Source organism: Trachurus trachurus (assembly GCF_905171665.1).
Source record: "Trachurus trachurus genome assembly, chromosome: 13".
Classification (NCBI taxonomy): Eukaryota; Metazoa; Chordata; class Actinopteri; order Carangiformes; family Carangidae; genus Trachurus; species Trachurus trachurus.
The window spans coordinates 12,426,937-12,452,866 of NC_139892.1; the positions used below are offsets into that span (position 1 = coordinate 12,426,937).

General features: G+C 41.6%; 2 protein-coding genes across 3 annotated transcripts in view; both read left to right on the forward strand.

Annotated features, from left to right (window-relative positions):
- Window positions 1-19,668, forward strand: part of acsl3a (acyl-CoA synthetase long chain family member 3a) — a 44,071-nt gene extending 24,403 nt beyond the window's left edge. The window contains exons 7-15 of one of the 2 annotated variants that reach the window (XM_083984368.1): window positions 4,217-4,340; window positions 5,505-5,576; window positions 9,832-9,971; window positions 10,092-10,264; window positions 12,678-12,752; window positions 13,858-14,049; window positions 15,166-15,280; window positions 17,644-17,801; window positions 17,918-19,668. In XM_083984368.1, coding sequence (XP_083840494.1) covers window positions 4,217-4,340; window positions 5,505-5,576; window positions 9,832-9,971; window positions 10,092-10,264; window positions 12,678-12,752; window positions 13,858-14,049; window positions 15,166-15,280; window positions 17,644-17,801; window positions 17,918-18,075 — 1,207 coding nt within the window. In that variant the 3' untranslated portion in view covers window positions 18,076-19,668. Of the gene's footprint in view, window positions 1-4,216; window positions 4,341-5,504; window positions 5,577-9,831; window positions 9,972-10,091; window positions 10,265-12,677; window positions 12,753-13,857; window positions 14,050-14,180; window positions 15,131-15,165; window positions 15,281-17,643; window positions 17,802-17,917 lie in introns of those variants that run through there. The other variant, XM_083984369.1, reaches the window with a different exon arrangement.
- A 2,208-nt stretch (window positions 19,669-21,876) lies between these two features.
- On the forward strand, window positions 21,877-23,169 carry kcne4 (potassium voltage-gated channel, Isk-related family, member 4; the record flags this gene model as incomplete). The annotated part of the gene is made up of 2 exons (XM_083984471.1): window positions 21,877-22,001; window positions 22,592-23,169. The coding sequence occupies exon 2, from the start codon at window positions 22,609-22,611 to the stop codon at window positions 23,167-23,169; it is 561 nt and encodes a 186-aa protein (XP_083840597.1). The 5' UTR covers window positions 21,877-22,001; window positions 22,592-22,608.
- Window positions 23,170-25,930: the final 2,761 nt, after the last annotated feature.

The following is a 25,930-nucleotide window of genomic DNA, read 5'->3' on the forward strand; positions in this document are numbered from 1 at the left end:
CCAGTACTTGAGTAAGAGTACAAATACTACTGGTAAAAATTTACTCCTTTACATGTAAAAGTAGCTCAGTCGACATGTTACTCGAGTAAGAGTAAAAAAGTACTTGCTTTTAAAGGTACTTAAGTATCCAAAAGTACATGCTTATAAATTTACTTTAAAGGGATAGTTCACCCTAGAATGATATTTCGCTCATTATCTACTCACCCTCATGTTGACTAAGGGCTGGAAGAATTTTCAGAGTCCACCGTCCCTTCTCTGAGTTACAGGGGGTCTTGGCGTAGCAGTGCATTTCAATGCAACGGTTGCAAAGGGACACCAGAGCTCTTCGTAAAAAAACACACACAAAAAAACATCCAAATACCTCCATGATGCTCGTATGTAATGTCCGTCGCGTGATTTGCAGTAACCGCACTGACGCCGGCGCAAATCACGCGAGATTTGGACGGACCAGGAAGAGGAGCTTCGAGAAGCTTCCGCTACAAACAAGCTTAAAATATAGACTTATTTAATTTTTTTCGGGACAATTACGCAATTTGGGGCTTCAGCACAAGACGGACATTACATACGAGCATCATGGAGGTATTTGGATGTTTTTTTGTGTGTGTTTTTTTACGAAGAGCTCTGGTGTCCCTTTGCAACCGTTGCATTGAAATGCACTGCTACGCCAAGACCCCCTGTAACTCAGAGAAGGGACGGTGGACTCTGAAAATTCTTCCAGCCCTTAGTCAACATGAGGGTGAGTAGATAATGAGCGAAATATCATTCTAGGGTGAACTATCCCTTTAAGTAAAAGTAAGAGTAAGAGTAAATTTCTTATTTTTCACATCAATGAATTACTATATTTTTTTCCAAATGAATTTAAGGACCATTTAACTCTTGTTTCTGAGAATTAACTCTTTGAAACCACCTGCACTGATGTGCTGCGTTTAGGGGTTAGGGTTTCCTTCTTTGACAAACAGAGCTTGTGTTCAATAGTATTTTAGAAAAAAAAAAAGAGCAGACCTGAAAGTAACGAGTACTTTTCAGCCTTCCTAGAAATTAACTTGAGTAAAAGTAAAAATATTTGTCTGAAATGTATTCAAGTAAGAGTAATAAGTACCAAAGAAATCTAATACTCAAGTAAATTTACTCCGTTACTGTCCACCACTGCTTGTGAGCTACTTTATAGAGGTGTTTGTAGTCCTCCTCTAATGATCACGTCAGTCCTCATAGACTCCCATGTTAAAATGCATAACTTTACAGCATAAAGAAACAAACAAGTTTACAGACTTACAACTCTGCATGATTTAGGGTTTGACAGGTGGGTGAGTGCAGATATCTCAGCTCCACAGTTGCCCCCCTTCCTTTTTTGCAAAATTTTAGATTAACTTGGAGTTAGAATAGAATAGCTACTTTATTGTCATTCAAAAATACACAGTGTGCATAGAACGAAATTTCGTTTCACTGACTCTTGATATATGTGTATATAAATAAAATTAAAATAAAAAAAACAAAACAAGTGAGGTTGATCGATCAATAAAGTGCTCTATGTGCATATGTGCAAAAAGAATACTATTTTATATTTAAAGCAGAAGTGAGTGATCCGGTCGTTTTGGCTAATGCTGCGTTCCAGGCAGGCTTTTGAAATCATAAATTACAGCTTCAAGTCACAACTTACGACTTTGTAGCGTTCCAGGCAACCCACTCGTGTTTTTCCGACCTGTTTTACCGGTGAAAGTCACTATAACGGCCACTCGTAACTTCCGACCCGTGAAATCGTACCAGTACGTCTTTTTGTACAGTCTATGTACCAGATCGAACTGGTACGACGTCACAGGTCGGAAAAAAACGAGTTTCCTTGAACGCACCATAACAGTCCTCGTCCCTACGTCGCCACATTCACGGCGTTCCTTGGCTGCACACACAGCCCTGCATGCCGTTCTCTCTCCTCATTGGATAAAAACTGTAGGATACGATAAATGTTTTCTCCTCGACTCAGAGCAGAGCAGAGTGACTGACAGACCCGTGATTCAGACCAAACACTCTATGTAAGTGATTGCTGTCGGAAGATATAACTATTTAAGACTTATATTAACACAAATATATCACTCACTTCTGCTTTAAAAGGATCACAATTAGGGGGCAGAGTCAGGCGCTGCCAAGATGGCTACAGCAAAGCAGATACAGAAAAACTTTATTAATCCCCAGAGGGAAACTGAAATGTCATAGCAGTCACAGAAACAACTGAACAAAAACTGGTTAACAAGAGCAGTGCAAAAAATAAATAAATAGAGAACATAGAAATATAAAATATAAGTACAAAAAGGACACATTAACACATTAACATTAAGACTCATTTGATAATAACTTAATTTGTGAATTAGTTATTATCATGTAGAAAGGTGCCGTGTGTTCATGAGTGTAAAAAAGTGTCAGGGTGCTCACTCTTCTTAACCTTCAAAACTGCTCTTTAGAAACCTGTGCGCTCTTAACAATCGATGATTTTGTTTCCTCTGGTCTTTGTTCCCCTCAGACTTTGTGCTAAGTTAAGCGAAACTAACCTGAGCTAACTTGTTACAAGCCCTGGATATGCAAAAGACTCTCGTTTCTGCTGATGTCTCTGTTTGACCTACAACAGTAAACGAGGCCATCGGTGGGAAGATAAGCTGTTTCTAAATCGTGTACTGTAGCTCTATACCCTCAGGAGGCAGTGGTCAGGTCGGTCCACCAGGCGTAACAATTTACGACACTAGATAAGCCAGATAAGCGTCTGTACGACAATATATGCTAGAGCTCATGGGAAATGCAGTCTTGCAAAACACTTCTGCTTTTGTTTACAAAATGAAAGTTCTTTGTAGATGCTTTAAAGAGGAACTATGCAAGATTTGTATCTTAACTATGCTACATGTTTACCTTAATTAAACAGCTTTGAAGTAATTGTGATGGTTTAATAAATTACATGAAACTTGTTATGAGGGAGACTGGAGGCTCTCTGCCTTCCACCTAGCATCTCTTGGCTGGAAACCAACTTTGTAAGATCAGAGCCTCTGACCCAGTTTCCCAGCTCTCATCTCTGCGGCACCCCGGCACAAACGCGCCCCGTAACCCATAATCTCTTGTTTAAAGTGGATTAGACCATGCAGATACACACGTCGTAACATTGTATATGATATATATCAGTGGCTTCATTGTAAACAAATGCACATGGCTGGGAGAAGGGTTAGCAACACAGAGGAAAAGCGATCAGACTTACAGTACATAGTTCCCCTTTAACTTTCACCCAGTTCTCAGCAACTCAGTGAATACATACCTGTATATCCCAAAATGTAGATAACTTAACCAATTAGTTTCATTTGACTGGTGAAGCTTTCCAGTATAGGCTGGTTAGGAGATTGTGGTGTTTCTGTGGCTCTTGTTTATAGTGTTGTGAGAAGAGTTATGCATCAGTGAGTTTTATTTCCATAAAAGCAGAGCGCGGCGCTGTATGAGCCGAAATCCATTTATGTCCAAGAGCATCTCCAGTCCTTACTGTATCTCAACAAGAGACAAGATGTTTAAATTGCATTATATCAGCACAGTGAGGACATTAATTTCATCTTATCTGTTGTTTTCCAACCTAACCCTCCCCTCCGCCACCCCCTCCCCTCATCTCCACATCTCCACTGTCACTGGTTTCATTCTGTTGGCTTTATGATTCTCCGATAGCACAATGTTTAAGTTTTCGTGCTAACGTCTCTCGTGTCTCTCACTGAGCACGTGCACAAGCATTAGTCAGCCTGCTAGTGCCACCACGCAGCTCGAGTATTTACATTAAAACAAAAACAGGCCCTTTTCTCTGGGGTGTTGAGACAGGGGTGAGAGGAAATGCAGAAGAGAGGGAAGAAAAAAACTGCGAGGAAGGGAGGCAGCGTGAGGAGGACGGAGGTCAGAGAGGGTCACGAATGTTACCAACATAATCAGACTTGTAACAACCGTGTAAACCGCCTCATCACGTACTCCCCTGATTCTCCAAACCAGTGAAACGTGATACTCTAGAAAATGAGTACACAGACTTTTAGATGCACATGCACAGTGTTTATCTTCTAAAGATCACTATCATGAGATTTATGACTGCAGAGATCATAATAGTTTGTGTTAAAACTCATTATATAGCAGTTTTTTAATATTTAAATTACATTTATTTAATATAACTTGAGCTAATGTTTAAATTTGAGCTGGTTCCTGTGTGTCTTCACAGTGAGGAGGACACCTACATCGGCTACCTGCCTCTCGCCCACGTGCTGGAGCTCAGTGCGGAGCTCGTATGTGTTTCCCACGGCTGTCGGATCGGCTACTCCTCACCTCAGACTCTGGCTGACCAGGTAAAGTTGCACAAAAACAGAAGAGTTCAGGTTCATGTCATGGTACACTATGTACTTTCTTCTTTGTTGTCCTTAAAGGAATAGTTCAACATTTTGGCAAATTGGCCCATTGCCATAATCTCTATAATCATAGCAGTAGGTTTGTTACCTTTAATTGTCGCTAACTATTTTTAGAACAGCGGAACAGAGCCGTGAGCTGCTCAGAGCTGCGCTATGGAGGCTAATGGGATTTCTTGGTTTCCTTCATCAAACTCATCAAATACACAATCCAACAACTCCAAAACGCTCTGGTGGACAAGTTGTGACCTGCACATTCACCACGCTATGAGATAATAACAGAACGTTACGAGACAGAGTTGTTTTCGAGGCAAATGCAGAGACTGCTTGATGAAAAACTGCTCCCGACGGGAACGCACATCAGCAGTTTTGCATGTATTTACCTATGAAAAAACTCTGTTTCGTAACGTTCTGTTATTATCTCATAGCGTGGTGAATGTGCAGGTCACAACTTGTCCACCAGAGCGTTTTAGAGTTTTTGGATTGTGTATTTGATGAGTTTGATGAGGGAAACCAAGAAATCCCATTAGCCTCCGTAGCATAGCTCTGAGCAGCTCACGGCTCTGCTCCGCCGTTCTAAAAATAGCTTGTACCGACAATTAAAGGTAACAAACCTACTGCTATGACTATAGGGATTATGGCAATGGGCCAATTTGCCAAAAATGTTGAACTATCCCTTTAAAATATTGTATAGCAATGATAAGGTATGGGAAATGTGCAGTATTCAATTTTGCACCAGAACTTAACTTTACACATTTTGACTGTGAGGTTGTTTGGTTTAAACAAATAGTTTTGAGAATTAAACTTATTCTCATGTCTGTATCTGTATCTAAGGTAGCTACCAGTTTATCTTTAACCCTGGAAACTGAGGGAAACATCCAGCCTGCATAATAAAATACTGCGGATAACATACAGTATGATACATAGAGAACATTTAATACACAGCCAAATCCCACACACTCAACAAATTCAATTATTCTATCAAATGATAAATAAATGTGTCATTCTTTTGTTGCGTCAGAACCAGTGGGAAGCAGATTTCACATTAAAAATCTGACTTGTGCAACCTCCATTATTGTGACATTTTTTCTTTTTTCCCACCCGCAGTCGACCAAGATAAAGAAAGGAAGCAAAGGAGACACCAGCGTCCTGCAGCCCACCCTGATGGCAGCTGTTCCGGTACGACACGACTAATCACTGTCCACGACGACAGTATCATCATGAGTGAGAAATCCTGAGATTCACAGCATCTCTCACTGACTCACTTTCTCATGAGGATTGTTTCAGACAATACTCAGTAATCCAGCTGTGTGAGGGAGGGGAGGGGGCTGACAGAGTCCAGCAGACCTGTATCTAATGGACTCACTGTGACGTAAATGCTCTCTATACCTCCCTTCCCTGGTATTACAGTGGCATATTTGAGGTTGGCTGCTCCTGCTCATCTCCCCCCCCCCCCCCCCCGAGGTGCATTTTTATAGATTAATCCATCTCAGCGGCGATGACGTCAGAATGGGCTTAACGTAGCATGGCAGTATTTATTTTGTCAATGCAAGGAGCTGAGTGAGTGTTCCACCCAGTTTAAAACGCTTTATTAGTTTTAGAGGGAGTTTACAGTCGGAGGAGGAAACGAAAAGTAGGGCAGAAAAGTGGAAGTCTGCAAGTCTTAGGGTGTTACCGAGAATTTGATCTAATCCTGTATCCACACAGTCATGGATCACTGCACCCTCAAATATTAGGGTTAAGGCTGCTGTGATTGATGTTTTATAATATGAATAATTCATAAAAGAATGGTGCTTCAAGTGATGAACCAGCAGAGAATTACCATCAGACTGCTCTGCTCTGCATTTATCATCTTTCAGCTCATTGTTTTGGATTTACACCACTCAACATTTGTCTCAGTCTAATTTTTCTGGTCATTTCCAGCAGCAGGAAACTGTTGAAGTTGACAAAGGCCTTAAAAAGCCATTGTACAAACAGGCCAAGCACCTAACAGCAGACTGGGAAAGTTAGCAACTAGCTAGTTGTCCTCACTAGAGCTACAACAATTAATTGATTAAATTAAATTAAATTAATCGTCAACTATTTTGATAATCGAATAATCGGTTTGAGTCGTTTTTAAACAAAAAAAAGTCAAAATTCTTTGATTTCAGCTTCTTAAATGCAATATTTCTTGTTTTGTTTTTTTTTCCTTTATGACCATAAACTGAGTATCTATTTGGTTTGGGGACAAAACAAGACATTTGAGGACGTCACCTTGTGGTTTGAGAAACACTGATTGATATTTTTCAACATTTTCTAACATTCTATTGACCAAACAACCAATCGATTAATTGTTTAAAAAATCGACAGATTAATCGATCATGAAAATAATCGTTAGTTGCAGTCCTAGTCCTCACCGCCATCACCATTAGCTTCTTGTAACAATACTGGACATCAAAGCTGAGACTGACGCTAATCTTATCCACAGAGTCGTCCTTTTGTCTATAATTGACACTCAAGGGGATCAATACGGATACAAACACAGTTAAAAACCTTTGATTTATTGACATAGCTCAGCAGACACAGGACTTCAGGAAGAAACTAGTCGCTTTGTTTTCTAATATTTACTATAAATTAAGATCCAGATGTGCAGGGACTAAAATCCTTCATCTGGTTAAAATACATAGTTGTAAATCAAACCCTGTCTTTTATACAGTATGTGACTTAAAACTGGATTATAATCTATCATCTAGCCATTTTTAGACATGTTATTGTGGAAAATTTCCATAAAAGAGAATAAGTATTGGACTGGCCAGAAACACGAATTTAACAGCAGGTCACTGTGTTAACTTTAAGGTTCTGGTTCTGGTTTGAATGTAGTTTACTGTAACTGTGATGAGTAATTTATTCTATACACTTGATATCACAGTTACATAGTCACCGTCTTTTCCACTTTACCAGTATTTTTATTTATTTTTTATTTCTTTAAACTTTATTAGCTCTAAGTTTCAGGCTGGATTCCTAGAAAATTGTGAAACTTCAACGACATTCCCCATGAAGACGAATGAGTAAACCCTGGATAACAGGACATTATAATACCATTACTCACGTTGGTCAGATTATACAGACAATGCTCCCTCACTGCTGTACTCTCTCTCCCTCTCTGTCTCTCACACCATCGGCACAGTCCCACCCTCCATATACTCCACCCTACCCCCCCACATCTCCCAGTGGTCGTAGTGTAAAGGTCGGAGGGCCCCAGTGTCTGGAACCATTCACAGCTGTAAACAGAACGTGAGAAAGCCCCATGTGGTTATCCCCACGACACGCACACACACACACATGCACACCAACACGCATACAAATTGTTTGCTGTGATATGACAACGGGCTGCTGCATGAATCCTGTGTCCACTTCCTCTCTCACTGCATTAGCTTCACACACACACACACACACACACACACACACACACACACACACACACACACACACACACACACACACACACACACACACACACACAGGGAGCAGCTGGTTTTTATTGTTTTTTGCTCTTCTTGCCCTTTTCCCCAATTCACCACGACTCACAACTTTTGACACTCAACTGATTTGGACAATGATGATGATGATGGTGGTGATGAAGAGTTCTTGATGCGCGGGTTTTCGGTCGTCTTCTCTGTTCTCCGGCTTTTTGACAAGAGGGGAGACTCATAAAACCAAAGTGAAGTCAAGCATGCGACTGGGAACAGAATAAAATAATACCAAATTGCTGGGAGCTGGAGTTTACATTCCTGCTCCCATTTCAGAGACACCAGTTTATCACTGAGTGAGAGAAACAAGCTGAATAAACAGATTTCAGCTTTACTGAATTTTTTTTTTTGTTGCATCTTTGAGGTCACTGTTCATGACACTGACCATGAATTTTAAGTAAAAAAGAAAAAAGAAAAAGAAGCTCACTGTATCACATGCCAACATAAACCAGAGCCAGAGTGGCTGGTTAAAAATGTCAAGAATCCAGCTACAAAAAAGAAAAAAAAACAGATCTTTGTTAGAATTTGATAAATAAAAGCTTAAATAGGAGTTTATATCAAATTTTATTTAATCCTATCACTACTCTGTGCTTGGTACTTCATTAGCAGGTGATAATATAGCCTATTGATACACAGCTGATTGAGTTTATATCTGTGGCCTGTTTCCTTTCTAATCATTAAATTTGTGTTTATCTTCTAAAGATCAATGTCATGTGATCCATGACTGCAGAGATCATAGTAGTTTGTGTTAAAACTCATTATACAGCAGGTTTTTTTATATTTAAATGACATTTATTCAAGCTTAACTTGAGCTAATGTTGTTTCCTTTGTGTAGCAAATTCATTTGAAACTTTATTTGTAGTTTCAATTGTTTCTATACAGTACGCACAGATCAGTCACAACATTAAAACTAGTCCACTGTTTTAATGTTATGGTTCATGAGACTATAATTATTATGAGCTTTTTCTAATTAATTTATGTTCCCTTTGGGTTACAGTACTTTCCTGCACTAAATGAATTTCATCACTCCTTTCATCTTCTTTCCCAACTCATTATCTTTTCCCTCACATTGTTGTATTTCTTCCTTCAGGTTGAAGAAGTCGACATCAGTTCTGTTTTTCTGTTGTGGTTTTTTTTTTCTCTAACTCACGAGATGCCATTCGTTTCCCTCTGGTTTTGTAGGTCACTCATTGTGAGTAATCCATTGGGGGAGCGCTGCCGTTATGCAACCAAACTTAGGAACACATATGTGTTCCACACTGTACTGGACTGGACTTGTTGTATGGACTCGTTGGACTGGTTGTATCCAGAAACAGCTGGTCTGTTCTGTAAACGTCCTGTGTTTTCATCTGCTCTGGCCCACTCAAATTTGACATTTTCTGATTTTATAACAATTTTTTTTTACTTTCCATTTAAAAAAAGTCATTATAGGCATTATAGCATTGTAGTAAATATTTGCAGAGCTGGAACCACAGGCCTAATTTTAGTTTGAAGTAATTTTCTTCAAAGTTTGACCATCCCCATAAAAATATCCAAACAACAAACAAGGCCGAAATATAAAAGAACCAAATATTTTTTGCTTCACATTCGCTCAGTGTCACAGCTCCTGCCTGGGCCTTGTATAACAATCTCTCAAATTTGTATCTTTTCACTTTGCAGATACAAAACATCAACTTATTGTCCAGATCTAATCACGGTTTCCTGCCATGGTGTCTGGCCGTAACTCTCTTTTCTAGTTTATCTCTGATTCATCCCTCTTCTTTATCTTATCTCCGACTTTTGACTTCCTCTGCTTCAGTCTAAACTTTTCTCTCTACAGTTTCCTCTTATTTATTCCTTTTTAATCCCATCATGTACAGTATGTATCTCATCACCAGCCTCTCTTTCTCTCCCTCTGTTCTCCTGTTCTTTCTCTCTGGCTGCAGGAGATCATGGATCGCATCTATAAGAACGTGATGACCAAAGTGGAGGAGATGAACTGCTTCCAGCGAACTCTCTTCACTCTGGCTTACAACTACAAGCTGGAGCAGCTCAGCAAAGGACACAGCACGCCTCTATGTGACAAGTACGTAGGGAGTAGAAAAGGTGCATTTCACTCAGAGAGTTGTATAATCCCCTAAACCTGCGGAGAAGCATGTGTTTTTTTAAATGCATATGCCTCCTCTATCCATCCACACCTATACAGGCTGGTGTTCAGGAAGGTTCGCTCTCTGCTCGGAGGTCGGACGCGGGTGCTGTTGTCGGGAGGAGCGCCGCTCTCTGCCGCCACACAGCGCTTCATGAACGTGTGTTTCTGCTGCCCTGTGGGTCAGGGGTACGGCCTGACGGAGACCTGTGGGGCTGGAACCATCAGCGAGTGTAAGGGAGTGTTAAAGGAGACGTATTATGCCCCCTTTCCACAAATTAAAATAGTTCCCAGGTCTCTTAAAGACATATCCGTGACATGCTCCGGTCAAAATACCCCAAGGATCAAACATCACAGCTCTTTTCATCCTCTCAAAACAGCCCTGTTCAGAACGGCTGGTTTCAGTGTCTGTCCCTTTAAATGCAAATGAACCACTGCCACCACCACTACCAACCCCTTCTGCTGGTACCAGGTAGGGGTGGTATTATGCAAATTTGAATCCTAGTTACATGACTGGAAGACAACTGAGGGAACAGCTCGTTAAACCGTGTGGATTTCAACCAAAGTAGTCTGAATATTACAGATTTTTTTGTCAATTCTCACATTTTGGGGGCCGGAAGGCAAGACAGACACCCAAATATATGCTAAAGAGCCTTTAAAAAGTTATATTTCCATCATATGTCCCCTTAAACATCCAACAAAATAATCAGCCTCCGATCTGACACTGCAGCGATTATCAGCTCATTGTCAGCATGTTACAGTAAATGTACGAGGATGTGACCTCCGAACCGGATGCTGGCTCACACTGTATCACAAGATAAGGTCACTGGTAATTCCTGATAGTTGCAGACTTGATTTTCCTTGGAAAAAAAATCGCCCCTGCAGACTGGGACCAAAGCAAAGTAATTAAATAGTATTTTTAAAAAAGGGGGAAAATCTGAGTCAGCTCAACCATAGAAGAAACTGATAATGTCGTTAATATTGTTGAATCTCACGATCAGATACTAATATTTCAGAAACCGCTGTTAGTTTGTGACAGACCTTCATGGTCTCCTAGGATGAACCCAAACTAGATGATTTCCCAGTTTGTTTGTTTTTTGTTTTTTGCTGTAGCTCCACCGTGAGTTAAACAGGAGCTGTGCACGATTTTTACCTAGGAGGAGTTCTGTAGAGGAAAAAAAAACAACCAAAACAGAGAAAAAGCGTTGCATAGTTACCCTTTACATATTTGTGACTTTAAAGGGGTCCAGTCGTTTTTCTGCTGTTTTGCTAACCCTCCTCTCAGCCATGTGCATTTGTTTACAATGAAGCCAGCCGTAGTGGATCATGTTATTTATCATATACCATGTTACCATGTGTATATTTGTGTAGTCTTATCTGTCATAAACAAGAGATTACAGGTTACGGGGCGGGTTACGTTTGTGTCATGGTACCGCAGAGACGAGAGCTGGGACACCGGGTCGGAGGCTCTGATCTTACAAGCAAGAAACGCTAGTAGGTGGAAGAGCCTCCATTCTCCCTGGAACAAGTTAAAAATCATTGATTTAACCATCACTGTTACTCTGAAGGTGGTTAATTAAGGCAAAAATGTAGCATAGTTAAGCTAAAAAATCTTTCATAGTTCCTCTTTAAGTGAAATTTTTCAACAAGTATTGGACACATGCTCTTGTCCCTCTCAGGAGCCAAACCCCTGCAAAACACAAGACCTTGTGTTTGTGTGCAAATTACAAAACGTTGGCCTGGCGTGACAATGATGAACATTAAGTGGTAGCATGTTAGCAGCACTGTAAACATATTGGCATACTGTTGTTAGCACGTAGCTTCGATATGACACAGCTGCCAGTTTGGCCTGAGTCATGTCTATCTGCAGTAACTCAGCTGAACCCAGTTCATTTTGAACTCAGTTACTAAATCATGTAGTGCGTGCCCAGGGCTTTACCGGAAAGGTTGCCCAACATTGAGTAACTGTGGGAAGTTTCCAGAACCTGTACGAGAGTGATGGAGTTTCCACAACCTGTGAGCAGGGCTAAAAAAAGACAAACAGTGGGAGGACATGAGGAGAGACGAAGAGGAGGAGGAGGAGGAGGGGGGGGGGGGGGGGGGGGTTTACAGCAGCGATGGGAAAATGGATGGTTGGGGGGTAAATAATAAGAAAAAATAAAGTGCGTGGGTTGTAGTAAACAGAGCAAGAAAAAAACAACAACACGCAACAAGTCATCTTGCTCGCTCTGAGAACAGAAACCTCATCCTCATCTGTTTGCATCTGCCATGCACCAGTCATCTGTTTTGAACTTCACGATGTGTCGGCTCGATCGCTGCCAACAACACAACACATTTTGTCAGATAATGGAAACGGGCCCTCGCGAGGTTTTCTTTCCCAGGCAGAAAGCAGAACCGACCACCGAGTGGCCCGGTGCCCGGCTCTCTGCGCCGCTGCGGTCACTTCTTCACTCACTTATGACCAGAGGGGGAAAAAAAGAAAAAAAAAACGCTTTGTTTTGGTGGATATTCCCTCTCTGGGGGATGGGGTTTCCATGGCGAGGGAACAAGTGAGGTCATGTTGCCATGGTAACGAATGTCATGCCTTGATGCTGGTGGTGTTCTTCTTCCTCATGATCATGTGTGTGTGTGTGTTGTCTGTTCCAGTGTGGGATTACAGCACTGGGAGAGTGGGAGGACCGCTGGTTTGCTGTGAGATAAAGCTCAAAGACTGGGTGGAGGGTGAGTGATGACACACTCACACACACACACACACAGACACACACATGCACGCACACACACACACACACACATGCACGCACACTATGAAATACACAATGTCAGATGGATTCACAGGAACATGCATCAGTCCGACTCTGACTCATCTCATCTCTAGGGCGGCTGCAAACAGCTTTATAGGAAGTAGCGCGGCAGCAGGTCGGCGGTTTGATTCCCACTGTAGGAGCCAAAATGTATAGATGTAGAAAGAGATCGAGATTTATGTATTTTTGATCTATATGTTGTGTATCTATAGTGCAGCGTTTGAGGGAGATTACGTCACCGACGGCCTCAGTTTGGAGTGGTGAGAGTGGTGATAGGGAGCACATAATTTTTCTACGGAGTGAAGGAGTGATGGATGTAAATTGTTTTTTCCTTAAGTAAACTTTAGTTTTTGAAACGGATACATCTCGTCATTCATTCTTGTATGAAACCCTGCCCACTCATCCTCTCACGTGGCTGGCTTTGACACCCACCTCCTCCAGATGTTAGCATCCTTTAGGGCAGAGCACTGAATCCCCAAACGACCCCTGAGTAGTAGCCTATGTATGGCTGTGATATATGAAATATATGAATGGGTAAACGTGACGTGTATTATACTCTTAAGTGCAGCCATATCTCACACACACACACACACACACACACACACACACACACACACACACACACACATAAACATAAACACTTTCTGGAGTTTACTTGTCCATCGTTTCCACATTTTCCAGGCCACATGTTCTGTCAGAGATCACTGGTGGTTCACAGCCTTGTAAGGAAGGCTCGCCGCTTTCCTTCATGCTCCTGCACAACTTCTGTCTTTTTTTTTTTTTTTTTTAATGTAAGGCGTTATAACTCATTTTTATTACGCCCTGTTAAATCTTGATACTTATCAAGTTGACTTTATTGCCTGCTTGGCTGGCGGAGCAGAAATAGAAGTTAGAGTAAACACGCTGTCAGGTTTTTTATCTGCAAAAAAAATATTATGCTGCGGGAGAATTGAATGTTCGTTTGTTTGTTTGTTTGGACTTTTCTCATTCGCTTGATGTCGTAAAACTTTTCTTTCTGCTTTCAGGCGTCTACCGCAGCACAGACAAGCCGCATCCTCGGGGAGAGATTCTGGTCGGCGGACCGAACGTGACCATGGGATACTACAAGATGGAGGCTAAAAACCAAGACGACTTCTTTGTGGATGAGAACGGCCAGAGGTGGTTCTGCACGGGAGACATCGGGGAGTTTCACGGAGATGGGTGCCTGAAGATAATCGGTGAGGAAAAGACTATAAACCCAGGCTTTTGGTGAGGGTGGGGGGGTAGATAACTGCCCTGATTCAGATGCTCCAACATTAAATAGTCCACATCATCCACTCTCTGCCCCACATTCCTGTGTTTCTTCCAGCTGACCTCTGTGCTGCACTTCCATGCATCAGTTTGACAGGAAACCGTCGCATGAATCAGATTTTACCTCATTTCTGGAAATCACTCCCTGGTCCTGTTTACTCCACTCCGGAGCCAGAGCCCCCAACTCTTCTGTTTTATCTACTGTAGATGGCACTGGTCAGATAGACGCAGTTCACTGACAAATGGGTTTTTCCCCCAACTTCCTCCATTTTCCTTCTTCTTTTTTACTGTATATACACACTGTGCTTAAAAGTTTACATACCCTGGCAGAATTTGTGAAATACTGACTACATTTAAGAAAATATAATTGATAATGCAACAAAACTTTCTTTATTCAGAGTTAGTGGCTGGACGAAGCCATTTATTATCACACAATTGTGTTTGATCTTTTTGAATCCTAATGATAAGTGCAAACACCAAAATGGCCCTGATCAAAAGTTTACATACCCTCAACCCTGATAATATACACACAGAATGACACAGACAGGTTTAAATGGCAACTTTAGTGTCAATGAGATTCTGGGCTCTTGACAAACACCTGCACATTTCATCCATTGCTGCACTGACTTTGCTGGATTCTGAGCCGTGGGGAAAGCAAAATAACTGTCAAAAGTCCTGAGAGAGAAGGTTGTTCAACTTTATAAAACAAAAAAAGGATGTAAAAAGAGATCCAAAGACTTGAGAATGCCAATCAGCAGAGTTCAAGCTCTCATAAAAGTGGAAATTTAGGGGTTTTGTTGATACAAAGCCACCAAGGTCTGGTACCATCAAAGTTTCAAACCTCAACAGTTTAATTTGAATCCCATTAAAAATAAGAGAAATCTGTTTTGTCTGATCACTCATGTTTTCCTTAATGAATGGCACACAGTTACAAAATCTTCCAGGGTATGTACTGTAAACTTTTGAGCACAACTGTATCCTCACTCATAGATGAACATACACATGTCGTCACAACTTAGCAGCTTCCTCTGTTGTGTTTCCAGATCGTAAAAAAGACCTGGTGAAGCTGCAGGCTGGGGAGTACGTCTCCCTGGGGAAGGTGGAGGCCATGTTGAAGAACTGCTCACTGATCGACAACATCTGTGCCTATGCCAACAGGTGTGTGTGTGTATTTCACTGTCATCATTACAGACTATGCTGCTCAGGCTTGTTTACGTCTCCACTTGGCTGTAATAAGAGAATCCACTGAAGTAGCTGTTTATCTTCTTCTTAGCTAATCATGTTTAGCCTCTATTTGCCAGTTTTCTTGTTGTTGTTTTTTTACAGTTTGCAAATTTATTTAGACCCTGAATTTGTCAGCAGCCTGTGGCCATTTACAGCAGAAGCATTAAAGAACATATTCTTCTTCTGTCCTCGGTGACAGTGTGAGGGAAACGCTCAGTGTCAAGGCTGCTGCTTGACAACAACTGTTACATAACTGCGGTGCTTCCAGTGAAGTGTCAGTGTAAATGGTGATAAAGTGCTGTAGAAGCAGTGCAGCAGCAGCCCTGAGATGTTTTCTGGTGTCACTGAATTTGACGGATGTCTCATGAGGCACCGCGGCTCCGTGCCCACATCGAAAAGAGTGAAATAAAACAGAAAACAATTACGCGGCAGCTCGATATATAACCAAAGACATCAAAACTCCAGCGACACAGTAAATTAATAAAGTTCTTCTGTTTTACAAGTGTTGCAGGAGTTTCAGACTCTTTGGACATTTTTCTTTCTTAGTGCACTTAATATATAACATCAGTCTTTTGTGTGACAAGACCTAAACACATTAAAGGCATGTTTCTTCCAGTGGTATCAACAGGTGGCAGTATTGAGCCCGAAATGTTTCTCACTGTCCTTTTCAGCTTCAATGCGCTAATGTTGAAGAATGAGAGGGTGCAGGATGATTTCATGCACTCGTCAGTGACTCAAAACACGTCACAGATAACGTCAGGTGTTGTTGTTCTCACACTGCACGAGTAAAATCATCTGTAATCCCTTAGTATTAATGAGAGAGTGTGATTTTTTTCAGCAGTGCTCATAATCTAACGTCCTTTTTCAGCCTGTTGTTGTGTCTGATGGAGGTTTGGGTTGGTACAATGGTTGGGGAAACAAAGCAACTAGAGAGTCCCATTTTTATTGCTGCATCCCATATATAGTGTACTTAAAGTATCCCACAATGCATTATGAAAAGTAGTGTACAACTGATGGTCTCAACATAGATCATCATGAATAACATTCCTGCTGAAAAATAGAAAAAAAAAACAATGCTGAGGAAATGATTTGAGGAAGGTGTGGAAATGTTTTTATGTTATGTCGTCTACACTTAACTCCCTGAAGAGTGAGTGAGTGAGTGAGTGAGTGAGTGAGTGAGTGAGTGAGTGAGTGAGTGAGTGAGTGAGTGAGTGAGTGAGTGAGTGAGTGAGTGAGTGAGTGAGTTCAAACATAATCTATGTCTCTCTCACGGGTCGCTAACACTTTAACCATGTCAAGTAGGTGTTAATGTATGCATCGGTTCTGCTGCTATTCAATCATCCACCCTATTCAAATGTCATAGATATTTTCAAGCATAAAAAATAAATTGTACCATAATGAGACAAAACCTATAGATAGATTCAACCTTAAAGGGATAGTTCAACATTTTGGCAAATTGACCCATTGCCATAATCCCTATAGTCATAGCAGTAGGTTTGTTACCTTTAATTGTCGGTGCAAGCTATTTTTAGAATGGTGGAGCGGAGCCGCGAGCTGCTCTGAGCTACGCTACGGAGGCTCATGGGATTTCTTGGTTTCCTTCATCAAACTAATCAAATACACAATCCAACAACTCCAAAACGCTCTGGTGGATAAGTTGTGACCTGCACATTCACCACGCTATGAGATGATAACGGAACGTTACGAGACAGAGTTGTTTTAGAGGTAAATACATGCAAAACCACTGTTGCGCATTCCCGGCGGGGGCATTGGAGTTGTTGGATTGTGTACAGTATTTGATGAGTTTGATGAGGGAAACCAAGAAATCCCATGAGCCTCCGTAGCGTAGCTCTGAGCAGCTCGCGGCTCTGCTCCGCCATTCTAAAAATAGCTTGCACCGACAATTAATTAAAGGTAATGAACCTACTGCTATGACTATATGGATTATGGCAATTTGCCAAAATGTTGAACTATCCCTTTAATGTTTGACAACACTACATCACACACTCATGTTTATGCTTTATCAGGTTTTAAAGGTGACGGTGCCTCCTGCTCCATTTAACAGTGGAAAACAAACAGGTTTGGCCGTTTGACCAAATTTATTCCCTCAGCTCACTGTGCTGGGCTGTGATCCGTTCACTCTCTGTTTCCTTTTAAGGCCGAATATCTCACTTGGCGAAGGGTTGACAGTCGTTCCTGTTTGTGCTCCGTCACTCCACTGGGGCTGAACGTTCACTTTGTGACGACTTCTTTCTTTTCTTTCGCTCCCTCCTCCCCCTTCCCTACTGTTCCTGCAGCGATGAGACGTACGTGATCAGCTTCGTGGTGCCCAATCAGAAGCAGCTTCTTTCTCTGGCCGCCCAGTACAGCATCCGCGGCTCGTTGGAGGAGCTGTGCAACAGCAAGGCCATCGAGGAGTTGGTGCTCAAGGTCATCACCGAGGCCGCGCTGGCAGGTGAGAGCGGCTCAAAGGGCTGAACAGTGACGCGTTGGAAAGATAAAAAAAAAAAAAACACACACCTTGAGTTTCCTTTCCTAACAACCCCTCCCATGCTTTCACGTCTGTTGCAGCCCAGCTGGAGCGCTTTGAGATCCCTCGCAAGATCCGTCTGAGCCCGGACCCCTGGACCCCGGAGACGGGATTAGTGACTGATGCATTCAAGCTCAAACGGAAGGAGCTGAAAACACATTACCAGGACGACATTGAGAGAATGTACGGAGGAAAATAACCACGAGGAGCTTCGTCGCCATCGTCATTGTTCGTTCTCAAAGCACAGACCAACACTTGACTCAGAAACAACCCCCCCTCCTCCTCCTCCCTTCCCATCTCCATCTCCTCTGTTTTCTACTCCGTCCATAAAGATCCACAGTGACATGAATCTGTGGTGAAACATTAATGTTTGTATCATCTCAAAGAAAAGATGCTGCACCTTCCCTCCTTTTACTGTGGAAGCCTTTTTCTTACTAAAGTCAAGCTAAAAACAAAAACATATATATTTATGAATATGAATATTACCTCCTTGTCCACTGCTGCATTCCCCTGCCCCTTCTTTTTTTTTTTGTCCATCCAGGTGTTGTGACCTCTGTGTGGAGATCTTACTGATCCAGATGTGAGTTATGAAACAGATGTGTGTGTGTATGTGTGTCATCTGTTGAACTCTTAGAGCACCTTGTCGCCTTGTTGCTTTATGCTCGACCACGAGACGCTCGAGTCGTCGTCGTGTTGCTCCCACAATCCTCTCTGTCGTTTATTTTTTTATTCTCTGGTTTCACTCCTCACACTCCTTCTCCTGCAGGCCAGGAGACGGTTAAGTGTGTTTTCTCTTTTTTTCTTTCTTCTTCTTCTTCTTCTTCTTCTTCTTAATATGTTTTGAGTTCTGTCACTGGTTTATTTTTCCTACCACCCACAGTCAGACTTTGAGGCCCAGCGCTCGCGGGACGTCTCCTCCATCAGCACATCATGAAACCAAAAAACACAAAGAAGTCATTTGAGGGCAAAAGAGAAGCAGATTAGTGAAAAAAAAAAGAAAATGCAAAGAAGACCACATCTGCCCTCATGAATTTTAACAATGATGCTCTTGCTTCTTTTTCTTTTTAGGAAAATGACAAATAAAAATGCAGCGAACAGGCTCATGTAAAGAGAAAAGAAACAAAGATGTGCTGTTGTTTAGTCTAGTTGTATACATACTGCACAGAGCGCGCAGGAATGCACATTTGCTCGCTTGTATTACAGACCAAATGACTGTTGTAATCACTGTCACATTTGAAAAATCATAGTGCAATATGAACGGCAGTTGATTTACACACACAGGGCTTATTATTATTATTAGATAGAAACCTCTCTGTGTGCATGGGTGGAAAATCTTGCACATTTCTTTTTCTTTTTACAAGTGAAACCTCTGCACTTGTTGCAGTTCGAAGCCTTGGTACATTTTTCTTTGTCGTGTGCAGGAGTGTGACAGAGTGTGCGACTCGGCGGCCTCCCCCTTCCCCCTCCCCCTTCCCGCTCCTCACAGTGCAGCACCTGTGGCCTTCTCTGTTTGCGTCACCGCCTTTCTAACTCCTGACTGATGTGTCAACGTCGTGTTTCAAACAAACAGACGTATGCTTGTGCACGTGGGGCTGTGATCAGTGGAGGAAGCTCTCGTCCGGCTTCTTCACTTTAACTTTTAGGAGCTCCACTCCCTCTCTTGTGGCGAGAGCCTGCCTTGTAACATACTGTAAGTGCATCCAACTATTTATTTGTAATTTTTTGCCTTTTGGAAAATACTCAAATGACGTAAATAAAGATTGTGTTTGGTCTACATAAATGCTGTATTTTATTATTCAATATTTCTACCTTGTATTAATTAAATTGAGCACTTTTAATTATTTTATATTCATCATAACGTCCTCACGGGATGCAGACGGATCATGACGTGTTTTTACGTCTGCTCATGAGTTAAAGAGTGAAATCAGCCTGCACTGATTCAATAATGTAAATGACTGATTGGAGTCTAATGTAATTAAACCACTGATGCTCACCAGTCATTAGCGTGGAGGTGTCAATCCTCCTTGTCTGCGTCTGCTGAGCGCTTCAGTCACACTATATTGAATTAAACCAGTCATTTGGAAATCATATTATTACAAGACGGAGAACGTGCCACCCATATCACTGAGGAAATGTTAATAATAACTGTAAAACAATCTCACATGTCTTTGATGACTCTGTTTTCACAGGTTTCGTTGAGTCGGAGTTGCACACAGCCAATTAGCTTCATTAGCTTAATGGTGGGAAAGACGGACGGATGCACTTAGTGATTGGCTGGTGCTGGTGGATATAATGGAGCATTTAGCAGCCCAACAGGGCCTCACAGAGATAGTTGAATCTATCAGCCTTTGTTTGTAAATGTTATATTTAATTTCCTCCATTTGCTTCAGAAATTAAACATTATCCTAATAAAAGCAAAATTAGGAAACTGAATCTCTTATCTTTGTCGCTAGGTAGGAAAAAGCTGACTCATTGGTTAGGATGACATGACCAGGATAGAAGATGATGAACCCCCTACAATTTTATGTGTTTGTTAAGAAAAGTCACAGGTGAAATAAGTTTGCTTTGTTCTGATTCACGGGCTAGAACAAACGATGTATTGCATTTTTCTTTTGGGTTGTTTGTGTTGCGCCAAACACAAGCAGTTGTTTCCTGTTTCGGAAACTAACTGTTCCAAATGAGCCACGTCTGAATCCACCTTTTGAGACTGCTCTTGAAACATTGCTCTTGGCATTTTGAAATCTCAAGGCCAGAAGCTTTGACCTGAGGGAAAGTTGTTACCAGCTGTTTGAATCAGTGCACTCGCTGGCTTTACTCGACCCTGTCAAGAGGTGAAAACTCAACAGAATACTTTGTTTTATGTGTACTTTAGTGAGCAGTGAGCTAGCGAACACAAGCATACCCGCCCCCCCCAAAAAAAATCTAGCTGGAATAATGAAAAAGTTGTTTTCATGTTGGAAGAAGTAAACAAGAGTAAAGAAGTTTATCCGATTTTACCTGACAATAACCTACCGTACAACACTTGTGTGAAAAACCTTTTTAAAGCTTTTGGCTGTAATATTCATACACAGCTCTTCGTACATTGAGGAGTTGGTGGAGAACAAACCTGGAGCTAAAGGAGGCTGATAGGTTACAAACAGGTGACAACTGGATGAACATCTGTTTAATGACAAGGTCGCCTCATCACATCCTCTTAAAAGTTGGTAGTAGCAGCTCCACTAGTGCAATGCTATGTAAATCATGTAATGTTTGATAATATTTCAATAACAGGAGAATTAGGACTTAAATTTAATTCATTTGCGCAAGTATCTTTTCCTAAAATACAGATTATTTGAATGCACAACCTTTAACATTGTTGTGTTAGGATTTCTGTTGCAGATAAAAGTACATGTTCCCTTATATTTTGTAGTATATAATACACAATTAGTGGTTTGTAGAATTCGAATTTCTAATACAGATAAAGTGTCCTTCTCAGTGTGTTTCTCTGCATCACTCTGTCGTAGCCGCTGTGCCTTTCAAAAACATGCTGCACGGTTTTATTCATGAGCTTCAGGTTCATTTGCAAGGAAATTGGAAAAATCTCATGCATTGAGATGAAAAGACTGGATGGAGTTATTGTTTGTTTGTGTCCACAGAGGTTTGGTGCAAAATGCACAGACGAGTTCCTACATTGTTATCTTTTCACTTTTCATCACCAATTTTTTTTTAACCCTAATCCTTTTCCTAACTGTATTTTTCCATCACATCCCCTCAGGACTTTCTGTTGGACTCTAGAGATGATGTAATGTTTCTGAGTAAGTCTAATATTCTCATGGGCATTTGATGCGTTCAGAAGAATCCCCCTGAGGTTTCAGTCATGTCAAATGATAGAGGCATCTTGAAGTTTTTATCTCTTCCGTCTTTTTCTTCTTTTTTTTCTTTCTTTATTAAAACGTCCCTCCTGGGCTTCCATAGCTGCAGGGCTCATCTTACAATCAGGCCCCGGCCGTCACGTGACTCATGATGAAGCATCCAGAGTCTCTGTATAAATAACTTGATCCGTGTAGTGGAGCAGCCAAAAGTCCAGAAGAGCTGAAAGGAAACACAAGCTGCAAAGATTCACATGAGACTTAGCTCTTCACTTTGGTAAGTGAACGCATGACCGCACTGACACTGGAGTTTACAAACTGTTAACACTGACTTATATCATACAGTATAAGTCAGTGTAATAGTCTAATATAAGTTAATTTATAGGAACTTTTCTAAACAGTTGGTAAAGGTTTTTCTTTAGAATAAAAAGTTCAGAAATGAAAACACAAGATAAAACTTGTATCTAAAAACTTTGCCTAACCCTAATTAATCCAAGGAAATGATCTTGTAAAAAAGGAACAGGAAGTTGTTTATTTAAGTGAATTTGTTGATTTAATTTCATTTAAGGTTTTTGAAATAGTGCAACAAACCATTAAATGAAGGCACTGGATGCCATTTGCAGAACATTTTGGCAGCACTGATTGATGCTACTTTGTTTTACTTTTGCATTGGGCTTTATGTGTGTTTTGCTTATTTAAATTAAGCTTGTGATGGAGTTTCGTCATCGGTCACACATGGACACTGCGTATGTGTGGGATGTCATGACTCTTCATGGTGTCTCATCACTTTGTAATTACTTTGTACAACAACACTTGTACAACAACAGGTCATCATATTTATGTTTTTGCACTTCCTTTCTTTTCCAGCGCACCTTTAACAGAAAATGGAGCATCCGGAAAACTCCACAGCTTCATCCCAACGCCTCTTCGTGGACGCGCAGAGCAGCGTGAACAACCAGGTGGACGGGAGAAGCGACGGGAGAAGCGACGGGAACGCGTACCTGTACATCCTGATAGTCATGTCTTTCTACGGAATCTTCCTCTGTGGTATAATGCTCGGCTACTTCCGCTCCAAGAGGAGGGAGAAGAGGAGGGTCAACATCTTCACGCGCCTCGTGCACGAGGAGGAGCAGCGGGAGTGGGGCGCGCTGCCCAAGAAGCACAGCCTCACCTTCCCGGTCTCCGTCACCGGACTGCGCTCGGTGGAGGTGTCCCTGCCTTTCTGCGGTAGCCACGGCAACCACTTCGGACACCTGCACTACGAGGGCGCGCTGCCGTCACCGCTGGCGTGCGCGCTGTGCACGGAGCAGAGCAGCATCAGCTCCCTGTGCTCCTCCGCGGACACGCGCTTCGCCATAGAGGAGGAGTCGGACAGCGGCACCGCGGAGGGACCGGACGAGACCGGGAAGCCGGGGTCCGAGAACAGCGGAGACGACTCGGGCTGAGCCCCGCCCAGAGGACCGGGGTGTCAACCTGAGGAGGAGGAGGAGGAGGAGGACCATCACCAGGCCAATCAGACCCACCCCCACCCAATTATCCATCAATATCATGACGTGATCTCCTGGAGAAACTCAAACAGGACTGTGAGGCCAAAGTGAAACATTTTAGCCACATCTGATAGTTACCTGATTGAAACTTTTTTTTTTCTCTCTTTTTTTTAAAGTCTTATAAGACAACAGTGGTCAGATTGAAACATCTGCAACACACTGGTCTTTATTTTTTTTTATTCCCTAAATATGTTGGGGTAACATAACTTATAGATCAACCAATACATAGTGAATGTAATAGTTCAGATCAGTTCAGTACAACTTTATTCATCCCTGCAGGAACAAGGCTGTGCAGCTATGTCAACACACACACACACACACACACACACACACACACACACACACACACACACACACACACACACACACACACACACACACACACACACACACACACACACACACACACACATTAATCACAGAGACAAAACGACCAAAATCAATCTAAATAACTGAAACGACACATTAAAATGCACATTTGTTATATTATATAGCCTAATTATTATAGTGCATTATTGTCATTTTATTGTACAACTGTATGACTTTGGCTCATCCGTGCTGGAGCTGGAGCCCCCACCCCTCCTGGACCACCTCTCTCTGGGTTGATGACTCACCCTGCAGGGGACTGACTGAATGACGGAGAGAGAAAGAGGAAGAGAGAGAAAGATAGACTGGCTGTTTTGCTGTTTGGACTGAACTTGACTTGCTCTTGCCAATAAACGAAAACGGCCTTGAGTATTGAAATGTACCTGGAACCCACTTGAAAGAAACTCAAATGTATTTGTTGTAGCTTTCTAATAATGGACACAACTGTTCATACACAGTTGATGATGATGATAATAATGACGATGATGATGTAGTAGGTTTACTTGAAGAAAGCGATGCACTGTACATATGGTTTGTATTTGTCACTCTGTAAGGACTAATTTAAGATGGAATCTTTGTATAAAAAATGAATTGAGACAATATTGATTACCTCCTTTTTTGTTGTTGTTTTTGTTTTAATGTTGCACTATGATGAAGCACCAGTGGGGGGCAGTGTTATTGTACTTACTTGCCATCAATAAGGAAGATAAAAAGAGAGATTAAATAAGGGAAAGGGCAGGTCTATTATTATCACATTATGGTTAGAGATAGCCTACACGAGATCATTATGATAATGCAGAATAACACAGATAATAACTCGTACCATCAGTACCATGAACGCCCCATAGCTCATAAACCTGGTTCTATAAACCCAGCAGGCCATGTCCCAATTATCCCAATCATGTCCCTATGCTTAGATCTGACTATAGGTAAACCTTTAGAGGTGATATAAAATTAAAATAAAAGCCTTAAGAAGGTTGTTTTTTTTAATTTCCTGCTCACATCAGAGTGGATTATCACTTGGCTTTCTCTAAAAACAAAGGACACCAGGTGGCAGCGTCAGGTTTTCTGCTCCTCTAAGACAAAGCTCTCTCTCTCTCTCTCACTGCTGTGTCATTTAACCCTGCCTCTCTCTTTCTCTTTCTTTCACACACACTTTCTCTCACAAACACACACACACACACACACACACACACACACAAGCGTCAACAGCCTGCGGGCTCTCATTTTCCACAAGTCCACTGCAATGACAGCTCACCACACCAGCCTGAGCAGCGGCCTGGAGAGAATACACACATAGATTTTATGACGTACTTGTATTGACAGGGTAAACGGCTCTGATAGGCTCAAAGGTGTCTGCAAGGGTCTGGGGTTGCCTGTGTGTCTCTGTGGGGATTGAACAGACTCTAACAAACAAACAGCCACTTTCTATTGGATGTACCCATGAGTTTCACATTTTTAAGGTGAATTCAAGCAACATTGTGCATTGTATAAAAAAAACTGAATCAAAGAAGCTTGGATGTGTTTTTATGGATCAACATAAACTGACCCTAAAATAAGATTTTTTAAAAATTATTATTTGTCTACATAATTCGTGGTTAAGGCTGCATTTGGGACTTTGAGTGAAGAGTCCAGCCGCAAATTCTCAGTAGGTCTGGACTCTGACTCTGCCTCTCCGGGATACGATGATTGTTGATTTGAAACATTCCTGTGGAGCTTTTCTGGAGTCTAAACATGGTGTTTAGACTGATGGTCTCATCAGATGATAAAACCTTCCTGACAGCTGACCAAGTCTCTTGAGATATTTTTCGTTTTTGCCATAAAATTTTTAGCCACGCTAGCCTGAGATATGTCATTATCTATGGTACAAGCCATGGGTCACCGTGAAAGAGCACCATGATTGACCTTTTTGGCTTTCAGTGAAATGTCCTTCCAGCTACAGACCAGAGGATGAACTTAAACGACTTCAGTAATAATCCCATGACTTTTCATCTAGCACCCCCTACAGGTGAAACTCTTCACTTACCATTTGAAATGTCCAAACATCTGGAAGATGGATCTGCACAAAATTTGCTCCACATATTCATAATTCCCTGAAGATGAACCCTGACGACTTTGGCGATGCGCTGTCTTTTCCTGTCTTCATTTGATTTTTGTCTCTAGAGAAACATTTCAACAAATTGTTTATTGGCAGATACAAAATATGAAATATTTCCTCCTTTAGTGACATCAGTGCTTTGGATTATGACCAAACACCTGCAAAACTAACATGCACAAGTCTATTTAGCGACAA